Here is a 13,780-nt window from a genome sequence, read left to right as displayed (position 1 = left end):
GCGGACGAGCAGTATGAAGGAAAATGGGAACGTTTTGTGGATTTTATGGACCATTTTTTCTGTCGGGCTCTGTTTGTTGACAACGAAAATCCCCAAACATCTCCAACTGCATTTGAAACGTCAAAAAAGTGCTCCAGAGTGTTTCTCAGCATGAGGGTGAGTAGAAAATGAGGCCAAATCGTTTTTTGGGTGGAGTATTCCTTTAAACAGTAACAGAGCTCCTCTGGTTGGAGACGATCGCCAGAATAATGATGCCAAAAGTCGACTCGGAAAGCACGAGAGAGACGCTGCACATCTTCAATCTACTTTTACAATAAATGAAACAAATATTTGGAAAGACCAAGATTGACCTTTTTTGCATATCTCGTCTTGGTTCAAGGTAACTTGGTGCTGCTGTGGTAAACAGGAGTTCAATTAAATAGCGACAGAGATGCTCTTTACTCCAATCAACAGCTTTTGGGTATTTCTAATTTTAAAGATAGCAGTCAGATCAGTGTGCCTGGTGTTATCTGTTATCGGGGGGCGAAATATTGATGCTGACGGAGGAAGAGACAAACAAACAATAAAAAATCATTTTGAAAAATGAACTTCAGTGAAGTCGGTGGCAGGCAGTCCCACGAGTCCGTCGCTCCACGAACATGGAGTCTTTCTCAGTTGTGGGTTAAAATTTTGTCCTTGAACGGTTTGAAATAAATCCAGATGCTAGAAAATCAGTCCAACTCTGTCTGCAGCCTGGATTGTGATGCCCACCACGCCCCCTAGCGGACGGGAGCGTGCAGCGCCGCGCTCAGGCCCAGGTACTCCAGGTTCTCCGCCGCGGGGAGGAACAGGCCGTTCCCGTTCAGAGCGTCGCTGGACGTCTGCGGCACGAAGTCCGCCTGGTAGTCCGGGTTGTCCAGACAGTCTCTGGTCAGCGGAGGGAGCGAGCTCTGCGTCGTGTTCAGGTACTCGGGACCGGACGGGGGCGAGGTGGCGCCCCAGCCCTCTGTCAAGTCCTCGTAGTTGGGATTCAAAACCTCCGACTGCCTGCTGCTCTGGCTGGTTTCACTCATGCTCTGGTTCATGTACTCTGGAAAAGAGGGAAAAAAGAGAAGATAATATTGACTCCATTATTTCTAGACTTCGACATGTAAAGTAAAAGCTTCAAGCTTCATGAATTATGAGCTAAAAATAAAGAAAAAAAGGCGCTTTATTGTTTTTGCATTTGCAGCAGGCCTCCTTTTGTTGCGCTCGGTGATTCAAATACATAAGACTGTCGATTGACTTGTCGTTGGAAGCGTGCTGATAGCGGCGATGGGTACCGTGGTCGTTGAAGTCTTCTTTATCCAGAGCGCCTTGAGTCGGGTCGGTGATGTACCGCATGGCGATGCTGTTCTCTCGGACCGGATGACCGTTCTGTCCAAAAGAAAAAGGACAGGTATAATACAAACTGCATTTGTGCACTCTATTCCTGGCTACTTTGTTCATTTACTTCCTCATTATTCCTCTTTATTATATCAGTACATAAAATATCGGTTGGGACCACAAGAATGCTGCTACAGTACTACAGAAAAAAAAATCAGTTGCTAAGCGCGAGACTGTAAGAGGTGAGTTTTGATACCGTGGCACTGCAGGCCCGGCCGTCGTGGTTATTCAGGCCTTTGTAAGGCAGCAGATATTCTTCGGCGTCCACCATGCCGTCTGTGTCCTCGGTGCTGAGCAGGCGGGAGTAGAACCTGCTGTCTGAGGGGCTGGGCAGGTCTCCCTGGGACAAGGCAGGAGACAGAAGCACTTTAAAGTCCTTGCACGAGTGTTACTAGGACTGCAACATCATATCAGTATTTCTAGATTTAGAAAGTCAATAAAACGAAAAAAAAAAGAGATAAATAAATGATTGGGCTTCATCCTGAGTTAACCCTACTCCCAGTGGAGGAGGCCACAGTTTAAAATTTATATTTTTATTATTTCACTTCATCATAGTTGGGACTGGGATAAGAGATGGGTGTACCTGTATAACCAGGTATCTGGACGGATCGCTGGCCATCCGAGAGAATTCCCCGATCAGCTCTCTGAACCGAGGGCGGCTGGAGGGGTCGATCATCCAGCCTGAGCACACAGAGCAGAGAATCAGCTGTACTCATGAAGATCAAGCAGCCACAGGTTCACACAGCGACTCTCTGCTGCCACCTGCAGGTGTGTGCCTCTTACATTTGACCATGATCATGTAGACGTCGATGGTGCAGATGGGAGGCTGAGGCAGCCGCTCGCCTCTCTCCAGCACCAAGGCGATCTCGCTGGCCGGGATGCCGTCGTACGGCTTGGAGCCGAACGTCATCAGCTCCCACACCGTCACTCCTGTGGACCAGCAAAGATTTAATGTGAAAAAAGAGGGAACTTGAGACTAAAGCAGATATTATGAAACAGATAATATACAGAAAAACATCTTAACAGTGGGTTAAAATTGAAAGAATAAGTACGATGTAAATAAAGAGGTGGACTGACCGTAGCTCCAGACGTCGCTCTGATGAGTGTAGGTCCACTGCAGGATGGACTCCAGCGCCATCCACTTGATGGGAACCTGAACAGAACAGGAGGAGAGAAACACAGCGCTGAAGACAGAATCATGAGACTGACCTGTGGGAAGTTTAGGGTTCAAACATTCCCAGCTGCTGACTTTAGATATCAACACTGAAGAGAAAATGTGGCTTTAACTGATTTTTTCAAAGGACATCATCATTAAATCCATCACTTCAGACACTCACCTTTCCTCCGTCAGCGTGGTATTCCTTCTCGTCGGCTGTCAGCAGCTTAGCCAAGCCAAAATCTGTGATTTTTACGTGGTTAGGGTGTTTTAGGAGAACGTTTCTCGCCGCCAGATCTCGATGCACCAGATGACGCTCTTCCAGATAATTCATCCCCTGCAGACGCACACAAGAACACACACATATTTCAGATATCAGGATCAGAACAGCAACAATCCACTCAGCTGTGTCCCTTTCTTCAGTCTCCCTAGAAGATTCATTATCTGGAGGTTGTGATCTTGTAATACCACTTAGAACCACTAGATGGGGCGGTCAGTAACTGTCTCTCTCTTCCTGAACTCAGCAAGACTAATAAAAACAACAGTTTCTCACTTAGATTGTATAAAAACACATTTAAAGCTTGTAGAAACAACTACCAGCAACCTGCACAGCTCTGAAGGACAGTGACTCGCTGCTGCCCCCCAGTGCATAAAAATGGCATTACTTAAACCACACATATGAGTTAAAACTCTGATTTGATGTACAGATACCAGTCAGTTACCCTGTTAATACCAGCTACAAAATCATGCTGACTCTTGTGGTTTTACATCTTGTTCAGTTTAATTTATCTCTGTAGATGATGAATTATTACTTGTTTATTTTTTATTTTAAATCTGATATTTCTTTTAAATTAAAAATCTAGTTTTGTCACTAATCCTGTGTTTCTGTGACAATATATTCATTCTGAATTAAAATGGAAAAGAACACAAGGTCACTTTAAACCTATTTGTTCTGATTTTGACAGAAACACTGCTGAGCACCACCCCTCATATTGAGATAGAGGTGCACATAAGTCTTGTTTTTGTATTTAGATGTCTAATCTTTGAGAGTAAACAGTCCGCCAACAGCTTACCGCCGACCTTGTTCGTGATTTTCCCACCACTCAGAAAACCAAGCGAGACTTAAAACAGCCTGGACAGATTAATGCGCGCACTGTGTTTGTGTTAATGGCCTCATCGGGCTTAAACGGAGAGCCGGGTGGTGAGGCCGCTGCCTCGGGGCGGTCGCCTCGACGGACGAAGGTTTTCCTCACCTTGGCGATCTGCACGCACCAGTTGAGCAGCCACTGAGCGCCCACGTGGTCCCGGTGGTGCCGGACGTAGTCCAGCAGGCAGCCGTACGGCATCAGCTGGGTCACCAGCTGCACCGAGGACGTCAGGCAGATGCCCAGCAGCCGGCACACGTGGGGGTGATCCACGCTCGCCATCACGTACGCCTCCTGCACGGCGGGTCAGAGTCACAGGTCAGGCTCTTTCGTTATCAGTTACATTCTGCAGCTTTTTTTATTTGGACAGAAATACTGTGGAATCCTTTAATCAGGGCATGAAAATAAAAGGAAATATACAAACAAACCAGATAAATAATCAAGCAATATATTTAGGAAGTAATGTAAACATCTACATAAATAGATAACTATTGCTCGTGCTATATGTAAATATAGCAGGGCACCATGGGTATAGCTTGATCAGCCAGATCAGCGGTAAGGTCAGAAAACATGTCTGGGATTCACTTTTTACAGCCTTACAAGCTCCTTTAATCTGTGACTTAAAGCTTTCACCATCCTCAGAGGGTGAGAATTGATCATTTTGTTCTCATTCAGAGGGATGGAATACACAAATCCTTTCTTCAAGTTGGATATAATGAAGCTCTTTGGGAGAAAAACTTCCCAAGTAAACAGAGTTAAATGTTAGAGTTGGTGTGGCTGTTAACACTTGAACTTTGCAGCAAATGATGGGCCCTCTCTGGTGTGGAGATTGCATGTTCTCCCTGTGCGTGCGTGGGTTTTCTCCAGGTTATGTTTGTCATTGTGAATTCACAAGTGAGTCATGAGACTTTTAAGTGAAATGGTGACAAAGAAGAAACACAACAATTAGAACGTAACAAGCCAACGTTTTCTTACATCCAGGATTTCTTTGTTGGCTTTGGGCGACGTGGCTTCTCTGAGAACTTTGATGGCCACTGGGATCTTCACATTCTCACCTTCAGGGATCCACAAACCCTGAAAACACACACACACACACACAAAAAGTCTGCATCAAAGTAGTAAACGTTGCAACACTTAGCATCTTTACAGTGACTGTTAGAGTATCATGAACAGTACTGTTACAGTTACTGGTTAGTTATTTAAAAGAGCATTTTGTGACAATCTGTCCCGTCCTCAGAATGTGAACGCCGCACAAAAATAGTGTTAAATAGTATTAATTTCTGGCATTCATCATGAAATGGTTGTTTGTTACCTTGAAGACGGTCCCAAAGGCCCCGGAGCCGAGCACCCTGACCTTCTTAAACTCCGTCTCCTTCAGGATCCTCAGCAGCGCCTGGTTGGGAGCCTGACCGCTTGGAGTCAGCGGCTCCACCAGCTGCAACACACACGGTGTTACATTTGGATCCGGTTCCCACAAATCCACAAACTCATAATGATGACAATATTGATGTTTGTCCTACCTCTCTCTCCTGTAGGAGGCGGCGCATCGTCCTCTTCTTCTTGATTCGTTTTCGCCGTACAAACACGAAGATGCACACTGACAGGATGACGGCGGCCAGGAGCCCGCCCACCACACTCAGCGCCAGCGTGGACTGTGCTGCAGCGCTGTGGGGACACACAGTTCAAGAGTTTCATATGATAATCCCCACAGATTCAGTTCATATGTGGGGTGGAAAACAACCACTACCTCCCTCTGAATTCAGATTTAGAAAAACAATCCTGTTTTTTTGTCAGCGTCTGCTGGTAAAGTTTAGTATGTTAAGAGTGTGTGTGTGTGTGTGTGTGTGTGTGTGAGCAAGGATGCAGCTTTACCCCGAGCATCCGGAGAGACCAGGACCTGAACACCTGCAGACACACACACATACATGTCAGCTTCATGTCTGACATTTGCTCTGCAGACATAAATTCCATTTCATTTTACTGATATAGTGTCAAGAACAACACAGTCATCTCAAAGCAGTGTTACAGAGAAAAACGCAGGAGACGGCGGAGAGGAGAAACTGCGGTTGAACAGGAAGAAAACCTGCAGAACCAGGCTCACACAAGCCTCACCCCTGGGTGCAGTTCTGGTGGCAGGACTGACACTGGCCCGAGCTGTCGGGGTATTTCCAGATCAGCGTGTCTCCGTCTCCTTGCACGCCGTGTGGGCAGCGTGCCACGCAGTGGGGGCCATCTTTGAAGTGGGCACACTGGGAGCACTGGTCCGGGCCCTGCGGGTGGAGAAAGAGGAGCAGGTGGGTCTTCAAACTTTTCCAGTTTTTAAATTTTACTCCACCGGCCTGAAAAGTGCCCAGCATGAAAGGAAACATTGCAGCAAAGCTTGATGTAAAAGTCATTAAAATGGGTAAAGCAAGAATGAAGAATAAGACAGAATGTGGTTCTTCGTGTTTTGCTCCTACAGAGGTGCTGGATGCAGAGGGGGACTGACCGGTGCGCGGCAGGTCGGAGTCTCGTTCAGCAGCAGACACTCCGGGTGGCACTCCACACAGCTGCCGTTCACCTCCACCTCTCTGGGCTCACTGCAGGAGATAACACACATACATGCATACACATGTTAGAAAAAAAAAAATGCTTTCTTGATAATCATCATTTATTTCCCAACAGATGCTGAATCTGTAAAATGTGTCTATTTCTGTCAAAACATGTTCTTATTTTGAACTCAATAGCAGCAACACATTTCAAGAAAGTTGGGAAAGAGGCAACATCAGGTTGAAAAGGTGACTGGCAGACATCAAAAATAACTAGTTGCATTTGGCAACGAGTTAGTTTAAACATGAAGAACATGACTGGATGTAAAGGCAGTGTTTTAGAGGCACAGCCTTTCAGATCATCAAATCATTTCCTGAAACTGAAATTGCAAAGACTTGGAAGATACCAATGTTTCTAATGTGTAATCACATCTGTTGCTTTGTACGGAGCCCCTAGAGCAGGGGTGGGGAACCCTGGTCCTGGAGGGCCGCAAACCTGCATGTTTTCCATGTCTCCCTGCTTCAACACACCTGAATCGAATCAAGATTCATGGCCAAGTCCAGCAGAAAGCCAGATAACGAGCCTCATTACAATCAGCTGTGTTGAAGCAGGGAGACATGGAAAACATGCAGGTTTGGCCCTCCAGGACCAGGGTTCCCCACCCCTGCCCTAGAGGGACATGGAAAAAAAATCATCAGGCATCAGGGTGCGCGACCATATGAAAGACAAGATCGGCATTTGTGCATAGCTCCTTTTATATTTTCATGTTATATATAAAGTTAGATCTTCTTTTAGATTTCTGCTATTATTCTTATTAAGATTCACACTCATTCTTATTCTTTATTTGCACATTTCATTGCTTTTTTGCACCCCCATGTGTGTTCTAGCCTCTGCAACTTTAAATTTCTCCGTGATATAAATAAAGTCTATTCTATTCTATTATGTTCTATTCATCAATATGATGATGGTATGGAAAGATGAAATCAGGTGTGACATCGCGTGCACAAGTTTGAGTCAGTGTGGATTTGCGGTGCAGCACAGAAAAACCTGGCGGAGCGAGAAAATAATTATAGAGCGAACCTCAAACATGTCATAAAACACAACACACACGGAGGGAAGGCCCCACAATGTTAAAAAGATATAACAGGTATAACATATTAGCTGAAGGACAATTAAATACAGACAGTGGAAGTTTAGTTAAACATTTTATTCAGACTTCAATACATTGTCATTTTGTTCATTGTATTGTTGATTATTGGTTCCCTCCAGCCTGGTCACTATTGCGGTAAATGAACGGCAGATGACGACGGCTGCTCTGGGTCCAGCAGCACCTGCTCGGTCCATGTCCTGCTCACCGGTCAGGTACTGGGTGTGTGTGTTGGGGGGGCGGCGGACCTGGCCGCGGTGCAGCTGCTGTCTGAGACTATACTGTAAATAAATGAAACAATAAAAATATGAGCTGTGTGAGTGTGTCAGTCTCATTATTTGTTATATCAGGTTTATGTTAACGGACCTATAATCTGTTCAAACCTCAGCCGGTGTCCGTTCATCCACGGCGACGCCGCTCATTGCAGCCATGATCTTCCTCCAGACAACGTTTTTCTATCCTCCTTTAATTCCAGTTTTTAGTCTTCCTCAGAGCTCCTCCTTATTTACTTCCACTTCAGATGAGAGGATCGATATCCAGCTCGGAAAGGTTTCTTTCTTGCCAAAATTGCGGGGCTTCTGAACCATGGATATAGCCCTGCCATCCGCTGGCGGTGCAGCTGAATCAAGACCAGCCGTCATCACGGCGATGTTTGCTGGAGCGCTCTGGCGCATGCGCATAGCGGTGCAACCGGTGTACACGCAACGCGGCCTCAAAATTTGGGCTGTGCGCGGATGTCTGCGGAGCGGCCCGCGCGGACGAGAGCGTTACAGACGGGAGTGGAGTTTTACGTGCTCCCTTAAAAGCTTCACGTGCTTGCGTAAAAGTTTTACGTGCGCACGTAAAGTTGTTTACGTGCTCCCTTAAAGGTTTTAAGGGAGCACGTAAAACTCCCTTAAAAAAAAAAAATAAAAAATAGAAAAATTGATGTCCCTTTAGGGGCCCCGTAGCTTTGTTCATGTTTGAATAACAATAAAAATATGCATTAATGAAATCTTCAAATATCACATTCTGTTTCTAACACAGATTGTAAATAAACGGATAGACCCTTCGTGACGTCACCCATTGCGTTCCCAAATGCCGTCCTGAAGACTTCAGCGAGTCCAGCAGGACGTCTCCACATTGAATATTTGAAACCGGATGTAAATGTGATTGGTCCCACCCATCACGTGACCGCATCATGTGGACAGAGGAGGTGCTGTGATAGGGCGATTTATGCTGAACTTGCTGTAGGCAGGATTCGGCATCTCCGCCATCTTGCTTAGGGTTACCTAAGCAAGATGGCGATTTGACCTATCTAAGATGGCGATTTGAAACCCAGCACAGCCAATCCGGTCCTGTTTTCTCTGACATCACGCCCTTACGCAAGTTAAGCCCCTCCCACAAGAACGTGCGACGAACGCCCCTCGACCAATCGCGGTTAGAGCCTCAGGGGCTCTTCTGATTGGTCAAAGATACCTGGAGCTGTTTGAGATTGCTTTTCAGCTCAGAACAGAGACAGATGGAAACGCTGCGCCCTCACAGTAGTGCAATTATACTACACTCCTAAAGGATTATCAATGGATACTCTAACATTTATTCCAAAGAAAACACAGAAAAATTATCATTGACTAGCAAAATCCTGCCTACAGCACATTTAAAGGTGCTGTAGGCAGGCACCGTAATATAAAATCAACAGATGATTTATGTGAAAATCAGAGTCTGGTGAAGCCAGCACGGCTGTAGAAACTAGTGATAGAGACCAAAACATGTTCTGAAACCAGGTGCTTTATATGCTTATTTGCAGGGCCGGTCCGTCCTGCAGGCGGAGCAGTTTCCTGCCTGGGGCGGCACGTACTGGGGGGGGGGCGCCGTGGCCGTACAAGGGGCGCACCGACGCTCCGTGTGGTGAGCACCGCTCTGCGCCACTCTCACAGTCCGTGTGAGCAGCGCACTTCTCGGCATCGCTCGGATCGCTCGCCCCCCCTCCCCGCTTGACAACTCTCGGCAGCACGGGGCGGTCGTGCCGGGCTCGGACCGGCCATGCTTATTTGAACTCTGAAAATCGGCATTTTTGAATGGGTTCCAATGAGACCAGGGCTCTTTTTTAAACCAGCATCATCGCCCCCTGCTGGAATTTCTCTGGAATTACAGATTTTTTACACTTCGGCATTATCTTCATGTTTTATGAGCGGAGGCTGGTGCTTGGGGTTTCTAATTAGGTTCAACATAGCTTCCGGATGTTTAAATGTTGGGATTTAACTTAAAAAGAAACACTGTCTCACCCCTGCAGCAGGTTGCAGACCGGCACACAGCGCCCCCTGCGGTCAAAGTGGAGACATGACATACACATGGTGGGCCCGGGACCCCAGCAGCCGTCCTCTGAGCATTCCTCATCGCAGGTTAGATTCTGCTGCTCTGTGTGACACAGAAAGAACAGTCACCGTCTAATCTTTTTACCCATGACCCTTCAGTCTGGAAGCCAGCTCCGCTGGAGGACTCACTGCAGGTGGTGGGCAGAGCATTGTTGCGCATGCCGATGGTTTGGTCCTTGGACCTGAAGAGGCGGGACCACTGCTGGGACTGGGTGTAGCACAGCTCGGGGTTGTCCTTCAGCAAAACCTTCCCGGCGCTCACCTCCTTCAGAGAGCGCAGGCCGAGCCAGCGGAGGTGCTTCAGCCTCACCACGGCCAGACTGTGCTGCCTGGAGACAGCATCAATGAATCCTTACGTTAATCTGTCCATCTGAGATGAACTAAAACTTATTGAAAGTCCCTTTTTAAGTAGTATTTTTAACTTTCTCCACAGTAATGAGTGTGAACTGCTGTAGACATGAAAGTAGGACCGGTTCATAAAACAATTATTTTTCCATGTCGAGACGTAACTGCAGCAGAATCTTCTGTGAATTTCTTCCTCAGCTTTGACCCATGCGTTTTTAGCTCTCTTCTCTTCATCATTGTTAAGAGTTTCTCTGCTTTTCTCCGGTTTCTCACACACCCTGAGCTCTTTGTTATCTTGAACTCACGAGTGTGTCGTTCTTCCCCGGATGATCTGCAGGTTCTCGAACACTGACAGAGACGTCATGTTCTTCGGCCACGACTGGATCAGCAGGAAACCTGATCGACACGAAGCAGTCAGTGAAGCAAAACCATCTGCACCGCTTCAGCGACATGCGTGAGGACGTAGCAAAACCCTTCTCATTAGAAGTAAAACTGTTTTTTTTTAATGTGGTCTAAGATACGATTTCAACTTTTACACTGCAGAATCTGCACAATGCAATGTTCATGTTTTTACTGACTTTGTTTTCATGGAGTCACAGAAGTGCCAAAATAAAATATAAATCTGCTAAAAAATCAGGAAATTAATGTGTAAATACAAACAGGAATAAACACATAAATAAATAAATCAGTCATAAAATAAGGGAATAAATGTATAAATATAAAGATAAATACATAAATAAATACATTTTGTCTTTGCTTTTTTGTTTTTTTATTTTTTTTTTCATTTTCCTTTTGCCTTTTCTTTTTCCTTTCCTATTTCCCCCAGAACTGCGTCCTTGAACCCAGGAGCTATGCTGTCAGAGGCTTTATACTCTCAAACTGCGAGGTGTGTAGCTCCTCTCAGCGCACAGGTGATATCGCTTCATTTTAGCTGTGCGTTCACGCCAAGCAGGGATCCTGCCATCAGGTACTGACTACTCGCCCTGCGCGGAAAGCCCCGCCCAAAGCCATTTGATTGACAGCTCGGTCCAGTAAAAGCAAAAGCAAAATGGGAATGGAAAAACAAAATGAAAAAACAAAGGGAAAAGCAAAGACAAAATGTATTTATTTCTCTTTATATTTACACATTTATTTCCTTACTTTTTTACAGATTTATATTTTATTATTGCACTCATGTGGCTCCAAATGTTTTAACTTGCTGAAGTATCAAGTTGCAGCTCTGTTGCCTCACCTGTGATTTCCTTCACTGTCTCGAAGTACTTCAGCTTCTCGGGGTCCATGGGTGGGATGTTATAGTGCAGGTCGCTGAAAGAACCAACCAGAACAAACCTCAGTCTCATATGTAAAGTGTTTTGGAGCTGCTCAAGCGGTTGAAAAGTACAATATAAAATACGCTCCATTTCTAATCACAAACAAATCTGAGCGTAAATGTAAAAATACTCTGTTTCTTCCCAAAGTCTTGCTTTAATTTCCACTGGCGGTGAACAGGCATCCTACCCGGTGAAGGAGGTTTCGATTAGGACAATGTCACCGTTGATTTTGGTGCAGTCCCGGAACGACTCGATGTTGGAGGCGTTGACGGCGATCGTGTTGGCCAGAGAGCCGATGTTGACTCCGTCACAGGCTGAAGGGGACGAAAAACAAGACTCATCCAGGTCAGTACTCAGGGTTCATGTTTCTTCCTATCTATTGAATACAGTAGTGAACATAGGGCGTTTAATTATAGCAGTGATTTTAAATCACTGCTTTTAAACATAAAGGTGCTCTAAATGGAATTTGTTAAATTGTGACAGTTGGCTAAGCACGCTGCTCTTTGTAGCTTCTACCTTTCGGACAGGGTCCATCACAAGCTTTACACCGCTGGACTCCTTTCTCCTCCACCTCGTACATCCCAGCGCTGCAGGTCCGGACACACGAGCCGTCGGTCACCACGTAGTTATCTACAGACCAAAGTTAAGATGAACATTTGCTCCTTCCGTTCAGTGTTTTCACTGATATTAAACTCAAGAATTACGGGCAGCAAACATCCGTAAAAAAAGGTTTAAAAGAAATTCTAGAAGTCAGTCTGCGGATGATGCCAGCAGGGTTTGAACTTCTTACGTGGGCAGGCCTTGACACAGGTCGCCCCGAAGGTGAACTTGGCGTTGGGGTTGTCGACCACCTGGTGGGTTTTGGGGTCGTACAGCTTCAGGGGAGGACAGGTGTCCTTACAGGTCCCATCGTCGTTAAAAGCCCTGCAGGCCTGGAGAAGTGTGCAGAGACATGAAGGGAGGCCCAGACAGAAAAGCAAAGAAAATAAAAAAAACCTCTTTCTATGTAAGAAGCAAGCACATCTAAACTGTCATGACATGATTTTATGCTCATCGTCCTCAAAATGAGATCTTAAGGTTCACTTGAAAGTGGAAATAAGCGAACGTTCTGCTGCAGCCTCCACACTGACCAGGCACTCGGTGGCTCGAGGTCCGGAGCATCCGGCCGCACAGTGTTCGTTGCAGCAGTCGATGGGTTTGGGACCTCGACACCTTTTGCTGCACTGCTCTGCACACAGCAGCTTGGTGACTGGAAGAGACAGACCGCCGCTTCGTTTCATGACAAGGCATTTATGACTGTGACTTATCAGTTGGAGAAGAAATCAAACAGGTGGGCTGGGAAGGAAGGTTAAGAAAAAGAGGCTGAGGATTAAATAAAATGCTCCTCTTCAGGAATGAAATAAACATTGTGTCACCGATTTAGGTTTTACTACAGAAAAATGTTTACATTTCTGGCAGTGATCCGGTCCCGGCGCCCAACACGAGCCGTTAACACAGCTGGCGTCGCACTTCTGACCTGCAAAGAAACACAGCGGCGTTCGCTACGGGACTCTGGGATTGGCAGCACAGACTCCACCCTCAGACGTCTACGTACAGTCCTGAGAGTAGTTGTCCGGCATGAAAAACATGCTGGGGTTGCTGTCTTTGTCCAGGATGTCCCACCACTTGATGCTCTCTGCATTACACAGCAAAGGATTGTGGGTCATCCTCACGCCGCCATCAAGAATTTCTGTAAGGAGACGATTGAAAAGGAACCATCTGTAAAAATGGTGCACAGTGTCAATTTGTCCTGAATGTTCATGTTTTTTGCAGCGGATTATCAGAATTAAAGTTGTGCTCACGCACAGTAGCAGCGTTTCAAAAAAAGTTTGCGCAGAGACAGAGCCGGAGCATGTTTAAACCGTTCCGGTTGCGTTTTCAGTAGCTCCAAGCACCCTTGCTGTGTGAACAGACACCCGAAACACAATGGAGTTTTTCCGTCTTCACTTGGAAAAGCTGTTGCGTAAACTTGGCGTCTGCTGTTATAACTTTGTGTGTAGACTTGGAACTCACATCACTTGAGGTCGGCCAATTATAAAAACTAAAAACTATGGATTGAATTTAGAAGAAAAATAAAGCTGGTTATGTGACTCAAGTGTGAATTCAGCTTGGTCCGACTTGTCTGGGCAGTTGGGCCAGACTGCCTCATATTAGATAACGACAAACAGCTCTGGTGTTGAAAAAGTCATCCTGGTAAACGTTAAAGACTATCAAAATCAAAGAATCTAATGGAAAATATTGTATGCCGGATTTCATTTCTGCAGTTAAACCATTATTGAATGACATAACTCCTCATCTGTCAAAGTTCAAGTGTGTGCACGCCCTCCAAACGAAGCTAATTCAGAGCAGCC

At 45.9% G+C, this 13,780-nt stretch overlaps 1 protein-coding gene across 1 annotated transcript in view; it reads right to left on the bottom strand.

Moving 5' to 3' along the window:
* Nucleotides 1–82: 82 nt before the first annotated feature.
* The window catches only part of LOC115394004 (melanoma receptor tyrosine-protein kinase-like), a 32,898-nt gene continuing 19,200 nt past the window's right edge, over nucleotides 83–13,780 (bottom strand). The window contains exons 4-27 of the mRNA XM_030099110.1: nucleotides 12,985–13,119; nucleotides 12,838–12,906; nucleotides 12,521–12,639; nucleotides 12,181–12,322; nucleotides 11,907–12,020; nucleotides 11,578–11,704; nucleotides 11,312–11,385; nucleotides 10,386–10,476; nucleotides 9,865–10,064; nucleotides 9,646–9,778; nucleotides 6,194–6,284; nucleotides 5,818–5,975; nucleotides 5,578–5,610; nucleotides 5,226–5,370; nucleotides 5,018–5,140; nucleotides 4,681–4,779; nucleotides 3,814–3,999; nucleotides 2,742–2,897; nucleotides 2,482–2,557; nucleotides 2,188–2,334; nucleotides 1,988–2,085; nucleotides 1,601–1,744; nucleotides 1,302–1,395; nucleotides 83–1,069 (exon numbers count right to left, since the gene is read on the bottom strand). Coding sequence (XP_029954970.1) covers nucleotides 759–1,069; nucleotides 1,302–1,395; nucleotides 1,601–1,744; nucleotides 1,988–2,085; nucleotides 2,188–2,334; nucleotides 2,482–2,557; nucleotides 2,742–2,897; nucleotides 3,814–3,999; nucleotides 4,681–4,779; nucleotides 5,018–5,140; nucleotides 5,226–5,370; nucleotides 5,578–5,610; nucleotides 5,818–5,975; nucleotides 6,194–6,284; nucleotides 9,646–9,778; nucleotides 9,865–10,064; nucleotides 10,386–10,476; nucleotides 11,312–11,385; nucleotides 11,578–11,704; nucleotides 11,907–12,020; nucleotides 12,181–12,322; nucleotides 12,521–12,639; nucleotides 12,838–12,906; nucleotides 12,985–13,119 — 3,065 coding nt within the window. The 3' untranslated portion in view covers nucleotides 83–758. The remainder of the gene's footprint in view (nucleotides 1,070–1,301; nucleotides 1,396–1,600; nucleotides 1,745–1,987; nucleotides 2,086–2,187; nucleotides 2,335–2,481; nucleotides 2,558–2,741; nucleotides 2,898–3,813; nucleotides 4,000–4,680; nucleotides 4,780–5,017; nucleotides 5,141–5,225; nucleotides 5,371–5,577; nucleotides 5,611–5,817; nucleotides 5,976–6,193; nucleotides 6,285–9,645; nucleotides 9,779–9,864; nucleotides 10,065–10,385; nucleotides 10,477–11,311; nucleotides 11,386–11,577; nucleotides 11,705–11,906; nucleotides 12,021–12,180; nucleotides 12,323–12,520; nucleotides 12,640–12,837; nucleotides 12,907–12,984; nucleotides 13,120–13,780) is intronic.

The sequence above is a fragment of the Salarias fasciatus genome, chromosome 9, assembly GCF_902148845.1.
Source record: "Salarias fasciatus chromosome 9, fSalaFa1.1, whole genome shotgun sequence".
NCBI lineage: Eukaryota > Metazoa > Chordata > Actinopteri > Blenniiformes > Blenniidae > Salarias > Salarias fasciatus.
Note: the sequence above shows the minus strand (reverse complement) of the source record. Positions and strands in the feature narration are given on the sequence as shown.